The following is a 26,536-nucleotide window of genomic DNA, read 5'->3' as shown; positions in this document are numbered from 1 at the left end:
TCAGAAGAAGTGTTTGATTCCCTTCCAAATGTGCACCAGATGCCTGCAGGCTTCAGGTACGAGTGTGTTCCAGGAAGTTAATAAGGTTGTAGCTTTTTTCGAGGGGCAGCTTGGACCAACACACCTAGGGGCCAGCAGTGAGGCAGGGTTTAGGCCATAAAACTGATGGCTGGTTTGCCCATCTCTTTCCGTGGGTGGTGGCAATTACAGCCTTAGACCTGGTTCCCCGACTCTGGCTGCCCACCCATGGTCTTAGGGGGTACTTTTCAAGAGAAGTGCAGCTTCAGTCCTTCATGCCATTCTTTTAGATTTTATCCTGTTCTCCTGAAAGAAAATCTGCATCTGAGAGATGCCCAGAGAAGTGGGGGTTTCATACATAGAAGGTTTGAGCTTATGAGCTGTGTGACTTTAGGCAAATTACTTTATTTCTCTGTGCCTCAGTCTCTTCAACATCAAATTAAAATTGCAGCTACCTCATTGGATTTTTGAGAGGACTTAGTGAACTAATTCATGTAAAGCACTTAGAACAGTGCCAGGAACATGGTAGCAATTTAATAAAATGTTAGCTCATCATAATAATTGTTATCATCTTGATGATAATGATGATGACGATCCCCAAATATGTCAGGTCTGGGAACTCATATGCCAGTCCTTGGTAAGCAGGACAGTAAGAAGGCATCTTTCCGGTCACCACGCATTGCCCGGGGCTGTCATACCCACAGTTTTTATATAACAAGAAAATGGCCAACATTACAAAATGAAATAAGTCTCTTTTGCTAATGAGACCTCCATAGATATTTTCTGAAAAGTACTCAAGAACAGGATCATTTTTCAGCCTTATCTTTGTTCTTCTACCTTCTCCTCACCCCGTGCGAGAATGGATTTGTTCTCTGTACCCTGCCTGGAACGCGCCTTGTTTCCTTCTTACGGTTTCATTAATTATGCATTTAATATCAGCAGGGACAGCATCCATCACTGAGAGCTGCTGGCCTTGGCAGCCACTGTCCAGAGGAGGGGCAGGTGCAATGAGATTATCCCTAATATCTTTTCTGGAACTGTGGTTTTATGATACAAAGGACAAAAACAAGAAGCTCTGTGGGTGCCACTCTGCAAGTGACAAGACCTGGGAATTACAGAAATGATGTTTTCTGCCCAGGGCTAAAATAATTTGCATTCCCAGTCCCTATCCAGGATGCTGGGCCTTGGCATTCACATCCATTTGCTGGTCAGGGAAGACCAAGAGAGAATTTCAAATGCAATTCAGCAAAGGTTTCTGTTTAAGAGCGATTCTCATAGGTCCAGACTACTGTAACACGCTCTGAGGAACTCAGAAGCAAAGCAGAACACTGCCCTGCCCTCAAGGATCTTAGAGGCGTGATAGTAGGCTGTGAATCCATCTTCTAGCATCCAAGCTTTTCAAGGTGACTAACCTTTATTAAGTATCTACTTAGGGCATAACCCTGTTGCATTGGGATATACCCATTTTACCAGTGAATAAACCGAGCTTCAAAGAAGTGGTTGACTCTCTTGTTAAAGGTCATCTAGTCACTAAGCAGGAGCTGCTGGAATTCAGTTCCTGTCCCGTCTGCAGAGCCCAGGCCCTTTCCACTCTTCTGTCCTGTCTTTTAAAAACAGAGTGCCTTTCAAATCTAGGAGACAGCTCTATTTAGCTCCAGAAACACTGTCTGCCCTAGTTAGCTCTTGCTGGCCTTGGGATAGAGAGCTCTGCGATGATTGGCTGTGGGATTAGACTCTCCATATTGGGTACTCTGATTGGCCAGGAATCCATGGTTACACTTCAGATGTGCTCTTTGGCTCCAGGAAGATTGTTTCTGTCTTAAGCAGCTGTCTGATTACTACTAAGAACATCCTCTCTACTTGGGAAGCTGTAATTCACTCTGCATTTGGTAATTCCAGCCTTGGCCTTGAGGCACTTCTGGATCAGCTTCTGGGCATCAGGTTACCTTGGGATCATTTTTGAACCTGTACTAGAGACTCTGTGAAATGATAAAGGATATTCCAGGATATTCCCAGCTATTAATGGAGGAGTGAAGGCAGGCTTGGTCTCTATAATAAGAAACGTAACTTGTAATGGCAAAAAAAGTGAGAAAGGGAGCACATACCATGGAGGGCACCCATCAAAGCCTGAAGAGGCCCACTGCACCCCCCCAGGGAGGATCAAGGTGGGACAATTTCACGACACAGAAAAATGGTCACATGCTTGGGGACAGCTTCTTCGGCCATAGCTCAAGGGCCCCAGATAACTTCTGACTGGATGTTCCTAACCCAAAGCCATGATTGGAAACTTTCACTCCCAAAATCAGTGGCCTCCTTAGAATGTCCCTGGCAGCCATGGCTTTATAGCTCAGAGGGCACACTGGAGCATTTTAGCAACACTGTGCTGGGTGCTTTATTATTTTTTTTAATGGAATTGGGATAAATAATAATTTACGGCCATTGCAAAAGAACCTCCTAGGATCAAAAATCCTCGAGTGTCTGTTGTAAGGACCGTGAAACATCCGATGACCCAGTGGAAATGTTGACCAACAGCCAAGGCTAAAGGAAACTGAGAAAGGAAAGAAAAGCAATTTTTGCAGAAGAGCAGAGTGGTTAAGAATACAAGTCCTAGAGAGAGATGCGTGTGGATTCAAATGCCAATCTCGCCATTTTGAGCCTGTGTCACCTGGGGCAAGTTATTTTAACTTCTCTGGGCCTCAGTGTCCTGGTTTCCAAAATGGAAGAATAATACTACAAAGATCATAGTGTCTGGGGAGGAGTTAACAAGAAGGCAGGCGGAATGCTGGACTCATTAATGAACTCATTCAACAAATATTTGTGAGCACATGCTGGGTTAGACACGACGCTAAATACTGGATATACAACAGTGAATAAAAAGAAAAGGTTCTTGCCTGCAGGATGCTTATTCCATTAGAGGAGACAGGAAATAAATTAGTTCAGCTTAAAACATGTCATAAATCCTGCCAACAGGGTGTAATGAAGGTGAATAGGTGGGTCTGCTTTAGTCAGAGCAATCTGGGAAGGCTTCCCCGGGAAGTGATTTTTGGAAGGCAGCTAGGCTTACCACTAGACCACCAATGCCCGTTTAGGAAGTGGTTGTTGAACTGGGATCGCAAGATGAAGCAGGAGTTTTCTCGGCAGTGATTTCCTCATTTGGTCCTTATAACTACCTCCCTTTACATAGTATTAGCCTCAATTTTCCAGCTGAGGAAACGGAGACTCAGAGAGGTAACGCAACTTGCCCATGATAATGGAGCTGATAATTGGAGTGGAATCCTGGAAGGCAACCTTACAGTATCTATTCAACAACAAAGGCAACAAACAGCAACAAAATCTGCATAGAACCCCTGTCTAAAGGATTCCAGCTCTAGGAATGTATACTATGTTATAGTCTCTCCTGCGCAAAGATGTATAAACAAACATGTTGATTACAGCACTGATGCTAAAGAGAAAAAAAGCTGGAGTCAATCTAAATGCCTATAAATAGGAATTGGTTCAAATGAAAGTATATCCTTATAGCAGAGTAGCATGCAGCGATAAAAGGCAGTGAAGTAGATCTGTATAGGCTAATGTGGACGCATCTGCAAGATATATTGGCGAGAGAAAAAAGCAAACTACAGCAGACTATTTTTTGAACTGTCTATACATGTTTGTTTATACATTAAAAAAATTGGGGGAAGAATATCCAGGAACTGTTAATTTTTTTTTTCTTCTGGGAAATTTGACTAGGGTCCAAGGTAGAATGGAAAATAAACCTTTTATCATTTCATCTTTTCTATCATTTAAGTTTTTTGACCATATGTGTATTGAATGTTTAATTTTTTGAGTTAATTGAAAGTAACTAAATTCTAGTTATACCCACTAGCAGTATGACTTCAGGTGGTCATTTATCTGGATCTCACTGTTTACATCTGTGAAATAAGGGAGTTGGACCAGATGACCCTTAAATTTATTCTAGTTCTAACCTTCTGTTGTCCTATTATTTCAAAATACGAAATTCCCGATCAGAAGTCACTTCACCTCTTCCCCCAGGGAAAGAGGACCCATGTGTTTGGCTCAAGCTCCTGCAGCTTCCCTGAGCCAGCTAAGCTAGGCACTTTGTAGAAATGCCACCAGGCAGCTTGGGGCAGGGAGGAAAGAAAAATCTGGGACCTTCTGAAACAACTGGAGAATTTCTCTAACAATACGGTGATCAATAAATAAATATTTTCTAGAGCCTAGCTACAATCAAACCATTTAAGCCATTGTGCTGAATATGGCATTAAGGATACAAATAAGTGGAAGACAAGCCCCTTGGTGCTGGTGGAGCTCACAGTTGGAAAGACAGGGCAGTCAAATAACCTGTGATCAGCACTACAGACAATAGTCAGACCAACCCCCCCCCCCCCCGCCCCCCGCCAATAAGCAGTTTGTTGAGGGAGAAAACACTGGTAATTTAACGAGGTTTGAAAAGCCATGGCAGTGCCTTTTGTCCTGGTGCTTTGGGAGCAAGAGTCAAGGAAGGTTCAGAGCAGAGGCATCATGAGTGCCCAGAAGTCTCTGGCTGTGGCCATTGCTCACCTCTCAGGGCATTTATAGAGCCACTCACCATGACAATGTTCCCTCAGTTTCACAGTGGGTCCCACATTGCTCTATGGGGCAAAACTGGGCAGAAACTGTGGGTGAGATACTTAGGGGCACCATTTCTGATCTATTAAGAAAAAAGAGGCACAGGATCTATGATCTCATGGCCCACAAAGATCTAGGAGGGAAGACAAAGGAAAATCAGGTCTACTCTTAAGTATATACCCCAGGGAATTAGAATCCACACAAAAACTTGTATGTACAAATTCATAGATGCATTATTCATAAAAGCCAAAAGGCAGAAACAACACAAATGTCAGTCAATGGATGAATGGGTACATAAAATGTGGTATGTCCATAGGATAGATTAGTATTCAGCAATAAAAATAAATGAAGTGCTGATACATGTGACAACACAGATGAGCCTTGAAAACGTTATGTTTAATGAAAGGAGCCAGACGTGAAAGGTTATATATTTTATGATTCCATTTCTATGAAATGTCAGATTGAACAAATCCACAGAGACAGAAGGGAGATTAGTGATTACCAGGGGCTGAGGGGGAGGGAAGAATAGGGAATGACGGCTAAGTGGTGATGGTTGCATTATCTTTTGTGAATATACTAAAAACCATTAAATTCTATACTCTAAAAAGTGAATGTTATGATATATGGATTATATTTAAATTAAAAAAAATTAGGAACGGGGTGGCAGAGAAAACATTTTTGAAGGACTAATTTAGAACAGAGAGTAGCAAGAGGCTCTAGGTTTCACACATCTGTGTTTTCAAATGTGTTAGGGGAACCTTTCCGGAATTATTTCTGAAAGTAATAGCAATTCAATTTACATTGTCCTATATCTATTTCTTTTTGTATCCTGATTACTCTTTGGAAATTTCCTAAAATCAGGAATTTCTCACCTTCAAAATAACCCTTTCCATGTCCTTTGACCAGGTTTTCTGTTTCCCTGGCTTGTTGTTTTATACGGTCTTAAATGTGAGGAGGTATAAAGTCTGGGCTTAGACAGACCAAAGCAGTGCCTTTTCAGAACCCACAAGTCATGGGGGCATGAGGAGGACAGCAGCCGGAGACCTGACCTGCACAGTGTGTTTGGATAAGCAGGGTTACTAGGGAAACAGAGGGGCTTGAGATGTGATTCTAATGGTTTGGGGAAGCCTTTGAAGGAATTTGAGGAAGGGAGTGATAGAACCCAAAGTGTTTTAAAAAGATCCTATGGTCTCTGTGTGGAGAGTTGACCTGATGGACTCCACAAGCCGGGAGGCTGCTTCACACCGGGAGCAGCTTGGTCTTTTGGACTCTGGGAGATACAGTTTCAAAAAAGAAAAATGTATCCTGCCAACAGAATGTGAGCTGCACAGGGGTAGGGACTGCCGTCTGCATAACCAAAGTCTGATCACTCTGTGTACAAAGAGCGCTGAGCCTTGATCAGAAGGCCTGAGTTTAAATCCCAGATCTACTGTATATATAACAAAGTGCCCTTTGGAAAAATACTTAACCCCTCCAAGCCTCATTCTCTTCATTTATAAAATGGGACTAATGATAGCTACCAAGTTTTGAGAGATGAAAGGAGGGATGTATGGGAGAGTACCTGGCCCATGGTAAAAATGAAGTACTTGTTTTCCTCTTTCTGAAACTGGAACCACAAGCCCATTTGAAAGTAAAACTGGATAGCATTCACGATGTTATCAAGGGTAGAACTGCCTTTTACTTAGTCTTGGCCATCTGAAACCTCCAGTGAACATCTTTGAGTTAAGGATGAAGGTCTTAATGGCAGGTGATTTCTCTATCTAGTTTTACCCTTCCTCTTGTCACTGTTGAGAGGGGGCTGAAAGTGGATGAGCTTTGTCCAGCAAAACTCTCCCCGATCTGTTCCTTGTCGGGCCTCAGCATCTTGTAATAATAACCCTGAGCACTCAAGGGGCCAGCTTGTACTATTTGCTTTGGTACCAAACGAATCACTAGATGAATGAAAAGAACAATATGGCTAACAAGTGCTTTTGAGACCTTACAGAGAATCATGCCCTTTACACATATCATCTCATGTCGTCTTTACGACAGCCCTCTGCAGTGGGTACCAGGGGTACACCTTTTGCAGATGGGTTCACTGAGGCTCCATCTCTCAGGTGCTGTAGTTGTATCAATATCACCATCACCGCATCTCATCTTTTGAAGCACGTCCCATGTGCTGAACCCTTTGTTGGCTCTATCTCACCATGAGCCAGTGGAATGGTGTTTAGTATTAACCCTTGTGTTTAGCACCAAGTGATCATGTAAGTGTTAAAATTACAATAAGCCTACATATAAACTAGGCCCTCAGAGGTTCTTGAACTCCAGCGAGCATCAGAATTATCCAGAGTGCTTGTAAACACCCAGATTTCTGGGGTCTGATTCAGTAGGTCTGGGGGAGGGGCAGAGAATTTGCATTACTAGTGAGTTCCCAGGTGATGCTGATCCTGTTGTTCTGGGGCCACACTTTGACACCATTGAACTAAGGAGAAGGAGAAGGTAAAATATTCCAAGACAATGGGGTGCAGACTGGTCCTGTGAGCTGTCTGGTGGATCAGGGAGGACTTCTAGAGAGGCTGAGAGTCCCTGAAATACATAACCCCCATCAACCTCTAATTCTACCAGGACACTGGACAGGGGTGAGTTGTTTGTCTTTCAAAACACAGAAGGAAGCATTTTTTTTTTCAAAGCAGCCCTAAAAGCCCCCTCCTTGCCCTGTCATCAGAGACAGGACGTGGTCAGCGCCTAGAGAAATCCATCCATTGTCCTTGCTTCAGCCAGGATGGTAATTTCAGAGTCAGCGCCAGTTAGAAAATTGCAGTGCACAGAATTAAACTGGTTCTGCCACTATCTTCTGCCATCTTCATAAATTATTCACATTGCCCAGCATTTAATTCGTTTTCCCCCTTCGGACCCTCGCCATGACTGTTCTTTACTCGTTCATTTACAGCTGTGGAACAACTATTTTCATCTGGCGGTGGCTTTCATCACTCAGGACTCTCTGCAGCTGGAGCAGTTCTCGCACGCCAAATACAACAAAATCCTGAATAAGTAGGTTGCCTGTTTGGGTCTCCTGAAGTGGAGGTTTCATGGGACTCTCTGAGATGGGAGCCTGAAGCAGACATGTGTTCTTTTTCCTAGGTACGGGGACATGAGACGGCTAATTGGCTTCTCCATCCGTGATATGTGGTACAAGCTGGGTAAGTAGGGACATGCATCCAGACAGACACATCTGCACATGCCAAGCTCCTTCTTGAAGACCATCTGTTAGAGGGCCACAGGGGTTTCAGCAGTGGGAGCTTGAAATAGCAGCTTATCACCGTGTGCGTCTTAGGTCCTTAATAAGTGCCTGATGAGAGAGAGTGCCCATCCCCATGTCCCGCCCCCAAACATCTGTGGGTCTGCTTCTGCTTGGTGCCATGAGGCCTTAAGAAGTCAAATTGGAATTTACAGAAAGGAAGAAGGACAGGACTGCTGTGGGAACTATGTCCTCACACATCACACGCATGCTTCCTGCTGATTGGTGGGCCACTCTACCTCCAGCTTCTTCAGGGATGTTGTGGTCTAAAAAAGACCCTCCAACCTCACAGACGAGAACTGGTTCTGTGCAAGACAAGGGTCTTTTGTGATGCGATATGAGGTGGAAGGTGACCCCAGAAGCAATCCCTGTTTTAGTGAGCCACAGGAATCATGGGTGAACCATGTGGTACCCATGGGAGGAAGGAAGGGGAAATGGAATCTGGGAGACGTTTATTGAGAGTCTGAGTCAGGCCTGCGCTAAGGAGGTCTTATTTAACTTTACATCACCTCCTACAAGATGGAAAAACTCCCCCTCCCTTTATTGATCAGGAAACTCAGAGAGGGAAGTAACTTGCTTGAGATCAAACAACTGCAAAGCCCAGAGCTTGGTTTGGATCCCGTGAGGTTAGGGGCCACACTCCTTGCTCAAGGCCTGAATCCTTCTCCATAAATATGTGCTGTAAGGATGAGTGCATAGATGGACGGATTGATGCAGAGGTACAAGTAATGAGGTGTTTTCATCTCCAGTTTGTACGCCCTCCTTGACCCTCTGCTGCCAAGTTGCTCTGCCCTAGGCTTGGACGGTGACCCTCTTCAGTGGAGCCACTTACAGGGACTGTGCCTATTCTGGGGGCTCAACCTAAATGATCTCTCCTGACTTGCTTCTCACTTCCCCAGCCTTCTTAATATCTTTCAGTTCTCTTTGGATTTCCTGGACAGCAGTTTCTTGCCCTTTCCGGCAAGGTCCATTCGCTGCAGGGGAAGCACAGTAGACAGACTGCCCATCTGCACTCTGCGCTCCTTGGCAGCACCAGACTCGGGTGAAGAGCACACACTGGTACTAGGGGGGCTATGGATTGCTTTACAAAATCAAAGGGAGAGCCGGGCAACCAGGCCCAGAACAGATGGCCACATACCTGCCTTAGGTCTTGCCCTGTCATTTACAAGCTATGAGGTTTGAAGCAGGGGACCGAGTGACACTGGGCATAATCTGGGGAAACAGCACCTCTCCCAGGGTGCTTATGAGTTTCATAAGAGCAAAAACTGGGAGAGTGAAGCCCTGGAAGCCACACCCAGCTCAGAATTTTTATCATGGTTTTCACCCTTGCCCCATCAGGACAGAGCCTACTTTTCCTGTTCTGGCTCTTTAGTCATCAATACCGGACTTGTATCACTAGTGCCTGAAGGGCAGGGCCCAAGCAGGTAATGTCAAAGAGGGAAGGGGCGGGGGCATGTTAAACCCACAGACATCCATAAAGCAGGGTACTATCAACATCTGGAGTTGGATAATTCTTGGTTGTGGGGTGCTCTGTGCACTGCAGGATATTTAGTAGCAACCCTGACCTGGACCCACTAGACGCCAATAGCATCCTCCCTAGTCGTGACAACCAAAAGGGTCTCCAGGCATTGCCAATTGTCCCTGGGGAGGGGGAGAGGAATATGCAAAACTACCCTTATTTGAAAACCACTTCTGTAAAGAAATACTATCTCTGTTCTCTTTTTCTAGAAAACCATCACTTCCTCAGTCTGTCTTTTATTTCTCCACTTTGGATAAGGACAGGGATATAAGAAAAAATTTTATGTGTCCTTTACCATTACTCTTCAATAGCAAAAAAACAAAAAACCGTGGTGCAAGTGCAGACCTACCTGGTAGTTGGCACACGGCCTCAGGGTCAGGTGTATGGGAAGAAGTAGCTGGGCCTGGAACAGAATGATGCAAATATGCCCCAGCTCTAAGGGGCGGTTGCTGTCCTGATCTGCTTGATTGCTGTCCTATTAGAATGCAAGACTGACAAAGTCTCATCTTCCAGTTTTTCAAAAGAAACCAGGAAACACAATTTTTAAATATATTTCCAATTTCTGAATATTGATGATAACTAATTGGAAGTTTTTAAAACATTGAATATGCCCAGTGAAGCATGGGGCCCAGATTCACTTTGCGTAGGAGTTTGCACTCTTTGCTTTACGCCAGCAAAGACGAGATACAGCTGGGGTGGGCTTTCTTTCCCACACCTACACCCCAGGCATTGCCAGGATTGCAAAGCAGGGATCTGCGCTTTGTATGTCTCTAGTTCTTCTACGCAGCCTGCTCTTTCCGGAACGTCCTTCATTGCCGTTGTTTTGCACACAGATTTTATTTAGATATAGATTATATTTTGGCAGACGTTCCTGCTCTCCCAATTATGCTGATGAATGAAAAGATGTTACCAAATATTCCACCTGCTTAGAATCACAGAACATCAGAGCTGGAAGGGCCCTTTAGAGATCATATTGTCCAGAATTTTTCAAATGTTTATTTTTAGCTGAGGGCCAATAAAAAAAAGAATCTCATGCTCAAGACATAAATTGGTTGAAAGCCGAGCTATTCTAATTGAAGTGGGGTGGGGGGCCCAAAGCCCGTTATAATGGGCCACCCCTGAGCTCCCCAGGTAGACTCCTGAGGATTTTCCAGGGAGAAATCCTGAAGCACCTCAAACAGGTCTAGTCCAACCCACCATTTTACAAAAGAGGAAACTGAGACACAGAGAGATGAAGAGGTATGAACAAGGTCATATAATGCTTAAGAAGCAGATTCAGGGCAAGTACTCTGGCCTGAATATCTGTCCTAAAGCATCACAGAATCCTCCCTGTTTGCAAATACCTGTAGGAGGAATTAATGCAATGGAAAGATGTACTTGTTAGGGTTTGGAGTTTCAAGAAAGAAATTGACTGTGCCTGCCTTAATCAGAGACAGAAGGGAGAGGAGAACCAGGCTATGAAGGACAGGGTCAGAGCCACTCTAGGATCCAGAACAGGTGGCAGAACTTTGCCTTTAGCATGTTCCATTTCTGCATCATCCAGCTTAAAGATCCAGTCTCCAGGGGATATTATTCTATTGGCCTTCCTTGGATTACCACTCCATTGATTTTTCCACCAAGTCTACATCCACTGAAGGAGGTAGAGTTTCCCAAAGTAAGATGTTTATGGAGATGTAGAGAGGTCAAAGTCCTAGATGTCCACTGTGTAGAACAAGAAGCAAAGGATGCTCTTGCAAAAATGGCCACCCTTCTCACCCCTTGGCCTGGACTTCCAGAAAGAAGAAAGTATATCAGCCTGAAGGGATTTTCCTATTACCTATTACTTGCATAGCTGCCTTCTCCTTGCCTGTCTCCTTCAGGGATAAGAGAACAGACAGAGGAGGCAGAGTGAATGGATATAATTCCCCATCCCTACCCCATCGTGTGTTCCACTGGATCTTGGCATTAGCCTGCTTTCTCCTCGTTTGCTAATGAGGTTAACCTGCTAATCCAAACCAGGACCAAGCACTGTATACACTAGAGACAAATGTAATGGGTAATGATAGGTTTTAAAGTACAATCCATGGAATATCTGAGACAAAGTGAAACTTAGAAGCCATCTGTGGCAGACACAGCTGAGAGCCCACAACAGCCATTCTTCCCTTCTTCCTGGTTAACTGAATCCTGCTTTATCTTTTTTCATGATCACAATTTGCTCAGTTAACCGTGTCTTGTAGCAGGTGATGGCCATATGACCCATCTCTGTCCAAAGAGAATCAGCAGAAACAAACTTATTGGGGCTTCAGGAAATCCTTTTTGTCCAATTAAAACCAAAGGGAAAGGGGAAAATTCAGTGAGCGCAACACATGTTTTGCCCATAGTCTTTCCCTATCTTCCTTTTTGGAAAACAACAAGATGCCTGGAGGTTCAATAGCCAGTTTGAAGCTATGAAGATGAAAGTTGAATGCTAAGGATGACTGACCATCTTTTGACTTCTTGTTGAGGAAGAAAGCTAAAGTAGAACTTACTCGGTTTAGCCTTGGTAATCAGATGCTGTTACATCCCTAACTGATATATCATCTAATTCAACCCCCTCCCATTTTATAGGTGAGCTCACTGAGGCCCAGAGAGGCATAAGGACATTCAAGGTCAACAACAAATCAGTGATTCAGCTGAGGTGAAAGATCCTGTCTCTTGATCCCAAGTCCAGGGTTCTTACTAATACTTTTTTTCAGAATATGCAAATTATTTTCAAAGAGTGTGGAATAGCAAACTGTTTTTCAAAGACTATGGATAATGACTAAATCATAATGCGTGTTAACCTTTTAAATTTTGTTTTAATGCCCAAAGCAATCAGGGCATCATCACCGTGATCATCAGTATCATCTTCTTCTCATCAGTAAAGATTTGAACAATCCTATGATTATAAGATAGCTAATTGCAAAGATAATCTCAGGCTTGAAGATTATTCAACATTCTTCAGAGAAAAGCCTAGACAAATGTGTGTGTGTGTGTGTGTGTGTGTGTGTGTGTGTGTGTGTGTGTGTGTGAATGCCTGTGTGTGTACATGTGTGCTTTTGTGAGAGAGGGTACATGTGGGAAGGTCTTAATGGAGAGAAGGACCACATCTTGTTACCAGGACCAGGCCACTAAAGGGTTAATGCCACTGTGTTTTTGGATCCTGGGACTATGCCAAATGGAATGTACTTTTCCTGATAGTGTAACATCATAGCATTTGATTTCTGCTTGGAGTGAAGCAATGCACATTTTGCCAAAATGACTGCACTTAACCATTCCACATTCACCTAGGTTAACGTCAGGCTGCTGTGTTAACAGTCTTTGTGGGAAAGAAAGACAAATTCTAGCGACTGGCATCATGGCCTTGTATGTAGGGAGGTTGCTCCTGGCAAAGCTGTGAGAGCCGGGCCTTTACTTCTTTTAGCATCTATGGAGTGCTCAACTCAGCACTAAGCTCCAGGGAAGGGTAGGAGAGTTGGAGAAGGATAAGACATGGTCCCTGATTTGCCAGGAAGAGCCACCATCTAGAACAAACTAAGAGGTTAAAGGACAAACCTAGAGTATGTTCCTTAACACGGAATGTGTGGTGGAGACTTAAGAGTTCGGGCAAATGGGAGGTAGATGAGGACAATACGGATGGCTCCGCTGGGGTAAATGGCTCTTGAATGAGACCCCAGGATGGCCCATGTCCAGACTGAAAGAAAGAGGGGAAAGGACAGGTGTTCCAGGAGAGCAACCAGCCTGCACTAAGCATGGCTTCTTAGAGTTGGGAGAAGCTGCTGGCAAGAAATATAAAATGGGATTACAGAGACATCCATCCATCCATTCATCCATTCGATTATTGATTAATTCAATTAACAACAAATATTGAGCACTGTGGTAGGCCCAATAACATTTCCCCAAAGATGTCTATGTCCTAATCCCTAGAAACTGTGGATATATTACCTTACAAAGTGGACTTTTCATGCCTGATTAAGAAACTTGAAGATGGAAAAAAAAAAAAGAAGAAGAAGAAGAATCTTGAAGATGGTGAGAGTATCCTGGACTACCCAGGTGAACCCACTGCAACTACAGGGTTCTTAGAAGAGAATAAAAGGAGGCAGGGGAGTCAAAGAGGGATGTGAAGAAGATGCACTACTGGCTTTGAAGGTGGAGGAGAGACCAGGAGCCAAGAAATGTAGGCGGCCTCTAGAAACTGTAAAAGGGAAGCACATAGTTTCTTCCTGAGACCCTCGAAAAGGAACCCAGCCCTGCTCACACCTTGATCTTAGGTCAATGAAACCCATTTCAGACTTCTAACCTCAAGAAGCATAAGGTAATACATTTGTACTGTGTTAGCCACTAAGCTTATGGTGGTTTATAACAGCAACAACAAGAAACAAATACAAGCTCCTTCTACATGACAGGCACTGTGCCTGAGTCTGGGGCTGCAACTGGAAACAGGTTAGAGATATAGCCCTTGACCTCATGGATGTGTGGCCATTGCACTGAATAGTAACCTACTAATTGCAGAGCTGTTTCGTTATGGCCAAAGGGGAAATCACTGTCGAGCAGAAGCTTGTGGTACCCGGAGAGTCTACAGAGGACTCCTGCCTCCTGAGGGAGCCCAGGATGGCCTAGATGAGGAAGAGTGAAGAATCTTACTCCAGAGCAATACTGTCCTGTGGGACTGGAATGTGAGCCACCTGTCTAAATGCAAATGCCTTAATGTCCACAGTTTTTTTAAGTAAAAAGAAATAGTGAGATTAATGTTCCAATATATTTTATTTAACCCCATATTCCAAAATCTTATCATTTCAACATGTAATCAATACAAAACATTATTGAGATAAGTTAGTTTTGTTTTTGGTTTCCAGAACTCATTCTTTGAAATCTAGTGGCCTTTTCATACAGCACCTATGACTCACTCAGAGCCATATCACAGCGTATCTCCTGTTGGACTAACCTCAAGTGCTCCAAAGATACATGCGCCTGTAACTTCCATACTCGATTGAACGACATTGGAGAATGAATGGGATTTATTTGTGAAGGCAGGTGGGGGTAGGGAGTGGAAACGGGGTCAGGGAGAGGGAGGGGAGAGAATGGTGGCCAGAGGAGGGCACATATGCAGGCCCGAGGAGGAGAGGCAGGGTGTGCCTGAGGAGCAGAGGCAGGCCATGGAGGGAGCACAGGCAGGCAAGAGGAAGAGATGGGGTATGGAGTAGGAGCATTGGACCAAACAGGCCTGCAGAACTGGTCCCAAGAGCAACAGAAGCCATGGAAGGATTGTAAACTGTGGATCAGCATGGTCAGATTGGGACTTTTCAAACAGTTTTGAGGACAGATTATAAAATATTTAGATAGGTTAGAGAAGGATCAGGACAGTCATGAGTGTCTGCCATGGGAGAGAAGATAAATCCCTCCTGACCCTCTCCCCATGCCTCCTCTTTACTCTGGAGGTGAACAAATAAACTGACAGTCCTAAAAAGTTCCATGGAAAGCTCCAGGGAGCTCCATGAGTTGAAACATGTCTTTGCATGTTGCTTTTTGCAGAGCCCAGCAGAGGCTGAGCTGATAGTACTCACCATCATCACCACAATTGCCATCAGTACTTCCTGAGCCTTTCTAATGAGCCAGCCACTCTGTAGAGCCCTTTGTTTATATTAACTCTTTTAAGCTTCTCAACAATCCTACCAGGCGGGGATTATTTTTATCTCCATTTTACAGATGGGCTAACAGAGGCTTGGGGAAGTTAAATGACAAAGCAACACGGCCATGGAGTGGCGGCAGTGGGACCTGATCCAGGTTGTAGGGCTCAGCGGTTCTAAAGGCCTGGAAGGGGCCTGGAGCTGGGCACATGCTGGATGATGAGGAGCACACAGCCTGCCCGTCTGGGAGCAGTGCCAGAAGGGAGCTTCTCCAAGCCTGAGTCAGAGCAGCAGAGATCTGTGTTCTTTCTTCCCCTTTTGCGCTGAACGAGTGATCTTTGCGGATCAGCCCAGCTTTATTTCAGAGTCCCCAGAAGGATGCGGGACTCTGAACTCCAGGAGGTCATAACTTGTCCTCGTCTCTGTTCATTTCAGAGTCTGTGCCCACCTTTAGAGAGCCATACACTCTCCGAAAGAGTGCCCCTTCTGTCCCTATCAGCCTCACAAGGTCAGTGACATGTTCCACTCCTCTCAGCAGGTTCACAGTGATGGTCTCCTTCCTTCCTCCTTCCCTCCCACTTCCCTTACCCCCTCTTCCTTTTTTGCCAGGTCATCTTCTTAGTGCCCTCATACCCTTTGTGTTCAGTCTTACAGTCTCCTCCTGAGAGGTGTGATAGATGAGGCCACTGTACAGATTAGCAACCCAGGCCAGGGAACACACAGGACTGCTTTCCACCCCCACACTGAAGCTCTTCTGTGCGCTCTCATTTCCACCAGAGCCTTTCCCAGGGCCTATGTAATTTGGCATTTGGGTTTATCCTGCCGGCTTATTGGCACTTTAAAAGTCTTTTCTAATTGGTATCTGTTCTCAGTGAGATTCAGCCTCCATTATATGAAAAAAGGCCCTCGTACTGATTCCTTGCCTTGCCTTTTTTTGAATACAGCAGCAGGTGTGTGTCTTGAATGAGGATTTTTTTTTCCCCAAATGAGTTTGCATTCGATTAGCCTCAAGTATGTTCTGTGTTTGCACATGCACACGTGTCTATGTATATAAAGACATACATACATGCACATTCTGATTATTTGAACACAAAATCCAATGAGCTGAAATTCCATTTTTGATGTAAATGAATAAAATTTCTTCATGGAACATTGTAAGGGGCATTTAGCTCACACTGTATTTAGAGATCAGCATCTCTCTCCATTTTCCCTATTCTTCCAAACACCTCTTCAACTGACTGCAAAGAATGCAGGTCAAAAGTATCTTAAGAAATCCCTGGTCTACAGCATGTCCGCTCTTTATTTTAAACCGTCTTAAATATATCCTTATCATAGCCAATGCCCTCCAGTATTCTAAAGGCCTTTGTTGCATAAGCAATTTCTCCATTCCGTGGTGGCTTATCTGACAGTTTCCCATTTACTTTCTACTTATTATTGCACTTGACTTTGAATTTTAAAACCCCACTGTGGGTTTAAAGGATCTTGAAGGACGAAATCAAAAACCTAGATTAGCAATCACTATAAACCTGCTAGAAAGTACAATTTTTTTTCTTTCTTATTTGGGCCAAAGCGAAGGCTTGCAGCTCAAGTATAATCCAAACGCATCATATAATGAAGCGGATATCCTGGAAAAGTGTCTTTATATTTCACTCAACTCTCTGCCTGACTTCACCACTTCATTCTCACTAACTGAAGATAGTCTGAGGATGATGCCTTTTTATCTGAATTCTGGGGAAATACTTGAACATTAAGCCTCATTTAGGCTGAATGAAAATTCATCTTCTTGCTGCTTTCCCTCTTGGCTCCTTTTCTGAGCTTTAACTGAAGGCAACAGCACCGGGCTGTACACCATGCCTCCTGAGTTTCTGCACCCCCAGGAGCTCTCTGTCCTAGGTTAAGACCCCAAGTGTTTGTCCTGACAGTGGAGAAAACCTGGATGGGATTCTTGGGCTCTGAGACTCAGAAGAAAGAGGCAGCTGCTGGAACAGTTGGATGTCAGCTTCGATGACAGGGCTGTGTGGATATACTTCCCCTCGCTCCCCAGGAAGTCCCTGCAAGTCCTAAGTGCCCCTCTTCGTGCCTTTTCTCTGCCACATATCCCGTGTGTATACTCAAGAGTCTGCTTGGTTCTGCTCAACAAGGCTGTCCTTAATGGTCCCTTCTGGTCAAACATCAGAAGAGCAATAGCTAACCCTCTGTCAAGTATGGCACATGGCAAGCACGGTCCTGGGTGCTTGGGAAATAATCATCCACGTGTTCTCCACAATGACCCTCTCAAATAAATACTATTATTCTCTCATGTTACAATGAGGACACTGAGTCCCCAAGTGGTAAGATCAGCTTGTCCAACATCACATAGCTAGTTGATGGTGGAGTCAGCTTACAAATTCAGGCCATCTAGCTTCAGGTTCAGTACGCTTAACCACTGGGCCAGACTAGCGGTGCCCCTGTGTGCTGATTCTTCCAGGCTCTGTGCTCAGTACACACAGGTGTATTTTCATACGGTCTTCTCGACAGGTGGGTGTTGCTATTGCATTTTTATAAGATGCATATTCAAGTCATATAGCTAATGAGTATAGGTGCTAGACAAATTTATTTCTTCATTCAATAGACATTTATTAAACATCTAAATGTCCTATAATCAGTGCCACAGATCTGAAGGTGAGAACAGACATTGTCTCACACTCTCATGAAATGGGGGAGGCAGACATTTATCATAATATTCCACAAATGAAGCCATCATTGCAAAGTTGGGTGAGAACGCACAGCATAAGAAGCCAGAGCAGGGGTTCTGACTTCACTGGGGTTGGGGGGGGTTGTGCTAGGAGCTGTTCTCAACATATCCCCTGAGACCCATCCAGGGGAATCTAGGTGACAATGGGGGTATTGGGGCACAGACGGGGGGGGGGGAACTATTATCAACAAAGGAGCAGTGTGTACATAGGCCTGGTGGTGGAGGACACAAAGTGAGTTTGTGACGCTGAAAGCAGGCCAGCATAGCTGGAATGCCAAGAGCCAGAGGAGGTTCATGGGAATGCCTTGTCATCCACTCATCATTCCATTGGTCATACTGTTCCCTTGAAGGAAGGGCTGTGAGTACGCCTCACGATTCCACTGACCCTCCTATTATAGCAGATTCTTAGCAGGAAATTTTGCTTTTCTTGTTTCATGAAACAGTTTCTAAAAGCATGTTCTCCAGTCTCAGAAACATGGTTTGTGATGTGGACAGGCATAATTTCAAATATCCCTGTTAGAGATTTGCCATCACTAACATATTCCATCAGGGCTCCATTTGGCAAGGAGATCATGCAGGTGAAAACCCTTGTAAACAGTGATGTGCTTTATACATATCCATGTTATTATCCTTAATAACAGCTCGTTCTGGATGATGCATGCACCTCTTACAGGAGTTAATATATGTAAAGTGTTCAAAATGGTGCCTGGCTCCCGTAAACAACTATATAAGTGTTAACTATTATTTCTACTATTCTGCCTCCCTTTTTTTTTTTTTTTTTTCCTTTCTCCAGGCTTGGTCTGAGGAGGATCTGTGCACCATGAAAACTGTTTTATGTGTCCGTGTTCCTCTTCCCTTACAGGCCAGAACAAAATCTGCTTCATCCCAGGCATGGTGGGACCTATATTAGAGATGACACTTATCCCTGAGGCTGAGCTCCGAAAAGCCACCATACCAATCTTCTTCGACATGATGCTGTGTGAATATCAAAGGAGTGGGGATTTCAAAAAGGTAAAAAATGAGGCTGGAAACTCATGCCATCCTCCCTGATCCCTAACCCATTTCCCCATAATGATATCCTCGTTCCATCTGCCTGGGCTTCATTCAGGGCCTTGACGGTAGGATAGGGACATTATTCATGTGCCCAGAATGAGCTGGCAGATCAGATTTGGTCACTATTCTATCACGCTTTCCTGCCAAGATTAAAATGCACTTTCTTGCTGTGTATCAGCTTGGTCCCTTTCTCAATAGTACAAGTACCCTACTTCCCTACCTAAGTGTTCCCTCCAAGTGTGTCCAAAGAGCCCACCCCTCCCACCTGCCCCCATCTCGCGCCTGCCTCTGTCCAGCACTTTCTATTCTGGGACAACCTGGAAGATCTATATTGTCTAGAAAGAGCTGACCCTCCTAGGAGTCATACTCAGCCATGAGTCAAAATTGACAGCGAATGGCGTCAGAGGCCCGTTGCCCAGGAGAGACCTGTGGAGCCGCCATGGCAATAGGAGGCTTTCCCCAGCGTGGAGGGAGTGAGCAACTTGCGTGAAACACAAGTGTCATTGGCCAAGTATTTTCTTTGAAAAGTCCTGTGAAGCCTGAAGAACGAGGACCACCTTCTGGGCCCAGTCACTACAGAAGCTTCTGACAGTGCACTAGGCACCCATTCCACAACAGGTTCCTGGCGGTGTCCAGTAGTTTTGCCCAGTTCAGGAAGGTTGGTGTTTAAGTCTTCTCAGGCTGCCTTAGTGGCTCCCTCAGATCTCGACCCTCTGTCCTCTCTGCCACACAGCTGGTTTTACCCTTAATGGGCTTGCCCTCCTCCTCCCCCAGCATTTCTGCCTCTCTCTCTAGACTATTTCCTGCCACCAAAAAATTTCCCTTAAAACACGTACTTAAAAGGTAGCAGATTCTGGGGCGCCTGGGTGGCTCAGTCATTAAGCGTCTGCTTTCGGCGCAGGGCGTGATCCCAGCGTTCTGGGATCGAGTCCCACATCAGGTTCCTCCACTGGGAGCCTGCTTCTTCCTCTCCCACTCCCCCTGCTTGTGTTCCCTCTCTTGCTGGCTGTCTCTCTCTGTCAAATAAATAAAATCTTTTAAAAAAAAAAAAGGTAGCAGATTCCAAACTGCCTTTCCTTAAAATCCTTACAGATCTTACCCCTTTCTTGCTTATTGATTCTCTAATCCTTGCCCAGTGACATCCAAGCCCTTCTGCCTGCATTCAGGGCCCTTCTTGCTCTGGCCTTCCATCAGCCTTCTCAGCCATTATCGCCACCTCACCTGTTCTCCAGCTATTCCCACAGCTCACCTGATTTGGGATGCCTTGGTCAGCATCCTCCTCTGTGCATTTCTCCTTCCTGCTACTACTCTGCCCTGTTCCCAGTCCTGCCTGCCAACACCTAAACTCCTACTGATCCTGCAAAGTCCATTGCAGAACTGCGTCCGTTAAGAGACCTTTTCCCTCTACCCCTACATCATTTTATCTCTCTGAGGTATGATGATTATATCCTGCCTTGCCTTATACTCATTTCTGAGTATTCTCTGCATCTTCCTCATCCTTATCTAATAAAAGTGATAATGATGATGATGATGACACAAATGGCTGCCGTGACCCGGGTACCATAGTGTCAGGCACTATAAGTACTTTCCCTATGTTAGTTCATATGATCTTGTTTATTGCAACCCTATGAGTTAGATAGCATTATCATGCCCATTTTAAAGATGAAAATATTGAAGCCTAGTGAGGTAAAGTTACTTGACCAAAGTCATATGTCAAGAAAGAGGTGGGGCAGAGACTGCAACACACAAGTCACTATAGTCCCCAAACCATGTTGTGCCTACTGCATTATCCAGCCCCTGGTATTGTCACAGTAAATGTTGGCTGAGTGAGAGAATGCTTGGCATCCTCTCCAGCAGTGGTTTCTCAAAATATGTTCTACAGAGCACTAATCCTAACAGATGCTCTAGGGAAGGGGGTTTGAAGGCTAAATACCTTTGGAAGCCACTGCATATGGTAACCCCCTTGGAGATTTCCAGTGCACATTAACATAGTCAAAGCACTGATGCATTCCACTATAAACAGATCTGCTCAATTTCTCAAACTTATTTGTGCAAGAACTATCAATTAGATGTGCCATTCTGCCAATCACTTTCGAAAACATTGTTCTAAGGGGAAAAAGACACTACAGGTGGTCCTCAACTTACAATGGTTCGATTTACGATATTTTGACTCTACAATGGTGTGAAAGTGATACACATTCAGTAGAAACCTTACCTTGAATTTTGAATTTTGATCTTTTTCTGGGCTGGCAACATGCAGTGGATTCTCTCTTACGATGCTGGGAAGCAGCAGTGAGCCCCAGCTCCCAGTCAGCCACATGATCATGAGGGTAAACTAATGATATACTTGGAGCCATTCTATGCCCATACAACCATCCTTTTTCACTTTCAGTATGATATTCAGTAAATTACATGAGCTAATCAACATTTTATTATAAAATAGGTTTTACAGTAAATGGTTTTGCCCAACGATAGGCAATGTAAGTGTCTTGAACATGTTTAAGGTAGGCTGGGCTACGCTATGATGTTCAATAGGGTAGGGATTTTAAATGCATTTTCAACTTAACTGTATTTTCAACTTGCAATGGGTTTATCAGGACATAACCCCATTATAAGCTGAGCAAGATCTGTAATTAGCTCTGATGATACCAGTGTGAGAGGGTGCTCTCCTGCCTAGGGATTAATTAGCAGGAGCTCTCTAGTCCCAGAAAGGCTAGTGACCAGCTGTCCCCTCGGCAAAGAGCCTGGAAAGAAATCAGGTTAAGGAGGTCAGATAGAGGAAGATACCATATTCAACCAATTGAGATCAGGGGGAGTGGAAGGTGAAACCTGGAGTGAGTGTTTGAAGGCAGTTTGCAATCTGCTGCCTTTTAAGGGGAAAATGAGGTGTATGAAGTTTGGGAACATGCAGAGGGCACACAATGTGAGATGAAGGACATCATACTTGCCCTCAGGTCGGCACTCCCTCCAGAGATGTGTGCACCAGCTGGCTCAGAAGATGTCCTGGGAGCAGATGTGCGAAGGAAACACCATATTTTAAAAACAAGCAAGCCCTTCATTTCTGGATTATGACCTGACAGTTGTTTTGGTGTCCTCATGTGTTTAGAAGCCTTCAGAGGCTTGCCTGAGTAAGATTTTTTTTTTTTTTGCTTTAAAGGATTTCCTTATTGTGGCATCCCCATGATATCTACCCACCTGTTTTCTATGAATGGGGGTCATCCTTGGACTCCTCAATCCAAGCTGTGTTCATCGTAATCATGTTCCCCAATTGCTTCTCTTAATTTTTCCCTTATCAAAAGAGACAGGACAATCAGCCTGACTAATGGGGCAGCTTTCCATGAAAAAGCCAGCTGGTGTGCTTGGTGGGAGCTCAGCTGTGGAATGAGCAGATCCAGGCATGTCTCCTTGGTTCAGAGTAAGCAGCCCTGGAAAGTGTCCCCAGGAAAGGAGGAAACCAGTCCCTCATGAACCCCAAGCCCTGATGGGCAAATCCAGAGTGAACCCTGGAACTGGGTCTGAAATTCAGTTGCATTGTATGCAAACTAGCGTGAGGGAATGATGCCAAAATTATCAGCTAAGAGCCAGGTGCCTGTAAGATGACAGGCTTCCCTTTCTAAACTTTGAGTTTCTTAAAGAAAATAGCAGAACCCAGAGAAAAGTTAGCAGGACCCTTGCTCCCAGTTCACACCATGCCCCCTGGACTGGTACCCAACATCTTGTGGTTCTCTTGCTGCCCTGTCTTTGCTCGGGCTCTTGCTTTGATTTCTTCACCTGAAGAGATTCTACTCATCCTTCAGCTGAGGCCTCACATGTTGAGACAGCCCTTTGTGCTTCCTGAGGCAGTGGTTCATATGGATGCAAAAGACAGATTTGCTCAAGCAGGATGTGTAAGGGCTGGAACTAGGACAGGGAGGGGTTGGGGGATGGACTTAAGGGGGGTGGCGGTAGGAAAAAGGAGGCTCTGGGGCAATCTCTCTTTCTGCTCTGAGTTTCTTTTGCAACCTCATTGCCAGATCTCTGTCTTATCCTCTAGCCCAAATAAGATAGCTGATGAGTTTCTCTGATAACTTTTACCCCTCATGAGTACAGCACTTCACCCAAGACCATCTCAGGGGTTTCTGTCCTATGATTCAGACTAGGTGTGCCATCCTTGGTACACTCCATAATTCCCTTGGTGGGGCTATGGACAGGTCAGTTTCAGCAAAAGGAGCCTGGGGTTGCCACATTGTGGCTGGCATGGCCATGCCTGGTCAGGGTAAAACGCATCTTGTCCTGCCTGCATGAGGCTCAAGCATATCTCTTATCCCACATTGCATGATGATCTACTCATAGATCTGTCTCTATTACGAGACTGTGAGTTCTTTTAGGGCTAAAGCCAGTCTCTCATTCCTGAACTCCTAGCACTTATCAAGTATCTGTCTAGTCTAAGACTAGACTTGCATCCTACATTTCAGAGGAAAAGCCTTGGCACAGGGAGGAGCATTCCAGTGAATATTTTCATAATGTAGGGTAATGAGGGTTGCTGACTACTGCTTGAGTAATCCCCAGAGGCTGGGTAAACCAGCTGTCTTCCTGGACAGTTCTTTGTGAAGTGAGGGGTTTTGGGGTTTCTAGGTGAAGTTGGTGGGAAGGAGTGAGAGCACTGGTGCACAGACACTGAGAAGAGTGGTTACCTATGATACAGATCATAGAAAGGACTGTGCAACAATCAGCCTGAGTGTCTGAGCTGCACCAGGCAGTGGTTCCAGAGAAAATCCCTCTCTCAGAGGTAGAAGAGGTAATAGGATTTGATAGCAGCACCTAGAATAGCAGCTAGAACCCAGCACAAGGTCAGTAATTGTTTGGTGAATGAATTAAAACACAGAGATATCAGTTTAGCAGATCCCACTGAAATTGAGTATTGGCATGGAGTAAGGTGGTGATTCAAATGTCTTAGAACATAATGTGGAAAAGAGCAATTGATTCAATAAATATATACTGGTCACCTACTGTACTGCGGGCAGTGTGCTTTAGAGTCAGATAAGCTTGCTGCTTATAGGCTGAATAAATTTGGGTAAGTTATTTAACCTCTTTCAGCCCTGGTTTCTTCATCTGTAAAGTGACTATCATAATACCATTATAGGTTCCCAAACCAGAGCTCTATGGGGGATGATCTGGAGCAGGCAGGGACAAGATAACTCAAAGAAAATTAGGAAGCTGCCCTGACTCCCTTCTCACATGACATTATTGTCTCCAGCTCTCCAGCTCTCCACCCCCGCCCAAGTCAGCTTCCATCCACCCCCTAACAAGCAGTGTTTCATTAACAAAGGAGGCCACAGGCTAACATACTAGGGCCAGTTCCATCCCTGCTATCTCTCTGCCATCCTGGCCTTTCACACTATCTCTGCCCCTCCCATACAAAGTCAAATTCAGCACCATACCTTTGAAGAAGAGCTCTTGTTTCCTAAATTCACACTTCCATAGGATTCTAGGCTAACAAATAATGAAAATAGCCAAGATGTTCTCAATCAGTCAGGAGAGGCAGCAGAAGCAATGCAGGGAAGGCATGAGGCAAATGTGAAGCCTGCATGAGTCATGCTGGAAGAGGGAGGCCCACCCAGGAGGGCTGGGCTCCTAGAGTTCACTTCCTTTTCCCTGACTAGGGCTTTTTAAGATTAGTATTGGGCCTCTATAGCATTGACTTCAGTGAAAGTAGCCTGCAGATACTCCTTAAGGAATACCCACCCTACAAGGGTAGAGGAGGAGTCAACAATGTGATGCAGCTGTGTAGCTGTGGATGAGAATGGAATTGATTTGGTGAAGCCAGAAGCTCTGCACAGTGGCACAGCATAGTGTATGTTTGGGAGCAAACGCTGGGCCCTTGGACCTACTCTGGTCAAGTCCAACCATCCTATGAAACCCAAGACAAAGGTTCCACTTTGCTTCAGTTTCCTTCTTTATAAAATAGGAATGATGATATCCCCCCCCCCTTGGCTGTTGTAAAGACTAAGCGAGATTATGATGCTATTGACAATGACAGTGTCAACAATGTCATGATGATAATTGCTAACAATTATTGAGCATTTACTATGTGCCAAGCACCATGCTAAGCCTTTCACGTGTTTTCCCATTAACTCCTCCCAGCACCACTCTAAGTAGGTGCTGTTTTAAATCTCCATGTAATAGATGAGAAAATTGAGTCCCAGAAAGCTTATTAACTTGTCCAAAGTCACATGGTGGGGGAAAAGTCAAAGCAAGACTCAAACTAAGTCTCTTGGATGCCAAAAGCTGTGGTCATAGACACTCCTGAGCACGGCACCTGCTGGGGAACAAAATGGGCCACAGTCTGCTTTGGGACGTGCCTGACTGAAACCCTCACTCTCCAACCTGCCCCGGAGGGCTCAAGCATGGCATGGCAACATCCAGCTCTGCACAACCCCTGGCACCCTGTAATTTCCTTCCCTGCAGGCTCTTTTGTGACCCTATGACAAGTGCTTATTTACCCCATGCAATTCTCTGCTCTAAAGGCAAGTTCATCACATGAGGAGGAATCATGCCAACATTTACCATTGAACAACTCAGACAAGAAAAAATGCTGTTATTTCTCCCCCAGAGCTGCTTTCCAGTAACATTCAGCAGTAATAGCAATAATATTAGCAATAATCATAAACAGATGAGCAAACCTGATGCATACCTGAGTTTATGCTCTCCCCTGGTGCTTTGTATGTAAAATCTCCTCCAGCCCTCCTAACTACCCCATGCAGTAGGTACTACTATTATAGTGATGGGCCAAATCTGTCCTGCTACCTGTTTTTGTAAATAAAGTTTTATTGAAATGCAGCCATGATGATTTGTCTATGTATTCTCTATGGTTGATTTTGTGTTACAGTAGCAGAACTGAGTAGCAGAACTGCAAAGCCTAAAATATTTACAATCTGGCCCTTTACAGAAAATGTTTGCTGACCCCTGATATAAACTCTGAAACAGGATTAGAAAGACCTACTAGCTTTCCCAAGATGGTGGAGGGAATGGAGCAGACATGTCAAGACTGCCAGTCTAACATCAGAGCCCATGCTTGTAGTCCTTCAGCTGTATTTCTTCCCACCCTAGCCTTGCTCAGTAGAGCTCTCTAATCAACATAGCCCCAGCCCTTGACTCTGGGTGATATTTGATGCCCACGAGATGCTTAGTACAATGCATCATATAAGGTCGGTGATTCACGTGCAGACTGGAAGCCCAGACCCTTGTCAGATTGGCCCGTATCTAGTAGGTCTCCATTACAACTTTTTTTTTTCCTTTCTCTCTTTCTTGAACTCTGTTCCTGCTGAACTGTTTTCCTCATTTTTCTCTACATTCTTACCTCAACCCTTTGCTCCCTCCATGCCTCCTACCTAGAATGCCCTTCTTTTTATGTTTTTCATAACCCTAACCACCTTCCAGGTTTTGTGTATCTCCTTCCATAAATCTTCCCCAACTGTGGAAACTCACAGGAAATTTTATTTCTGTTGTATCAGCACAGGCTTCTGGTCCTTTCCTTTGGCCCTTAGCACACAAAAGTGAGGGAACAATGGCGCCACAGATGTGAGCTGAAGGAAGAGTGACTCCAGCCCCTGCCTTTCATCACTAGAAGACTCCAACCAACTAGACTGGGCTTGATCCTTTGTGCACTAAAAAGAGCCTGCCAAAAGGTCTCTGCCATTCATCTGAGACTTTAGACAAGCCAC

At 44.7% G+C, this 26,536-nt stretch overlaps 1 protein-coding gene across 3 annotated transcripts in view; it reads left to right on the top strand.

Moving 5' to 3' along the window:
- DOCK2 (dedicator of cytokinesis 2) overlaps window positions 1-26,536 on the top strand; it is a 409,258-nt gene that overhangs the window by 333,443 nt on the left and 49,279 nt on the right. For all 3 annotated transcript variants that reach the window (XM_045792086.2, XM_045792087.2, XM_087867813.1), the window contains 3 exons: window positions 7,556-7,656; window positions 7,747-7,805; window positions 18,643-18,791. In XM_045792086.2, coding sequence (XP_045648042.2) covers window positions 7,556-7,656; window positions 7,747-7,805; window positions 18,643-18,791 — 309 coding nt within the window. The remainder of the gene's footprint in view (window positions 1-7,555; window positions 7,657-7,746; window positions 7,806-18,642; window positions 18,792-26,536) is intronic.

Source organism: Ursus americanus, chromosome 15 (genome assembly GCF_024610735.1).
Source record: "Ursus americanus isolate L20-20 chromosome 15, mUrsAme1.1.p, whole genome shotgun sequence".
Lineage (NCBI taxonomy): Eukaryota > Metazoa > Chordata > Mammalia > Carnivora > Ursidae > Ursus > Ursus americanus.
This window is presented reverse-complemented; position numbering and strand designations above follow the sequence as displayed.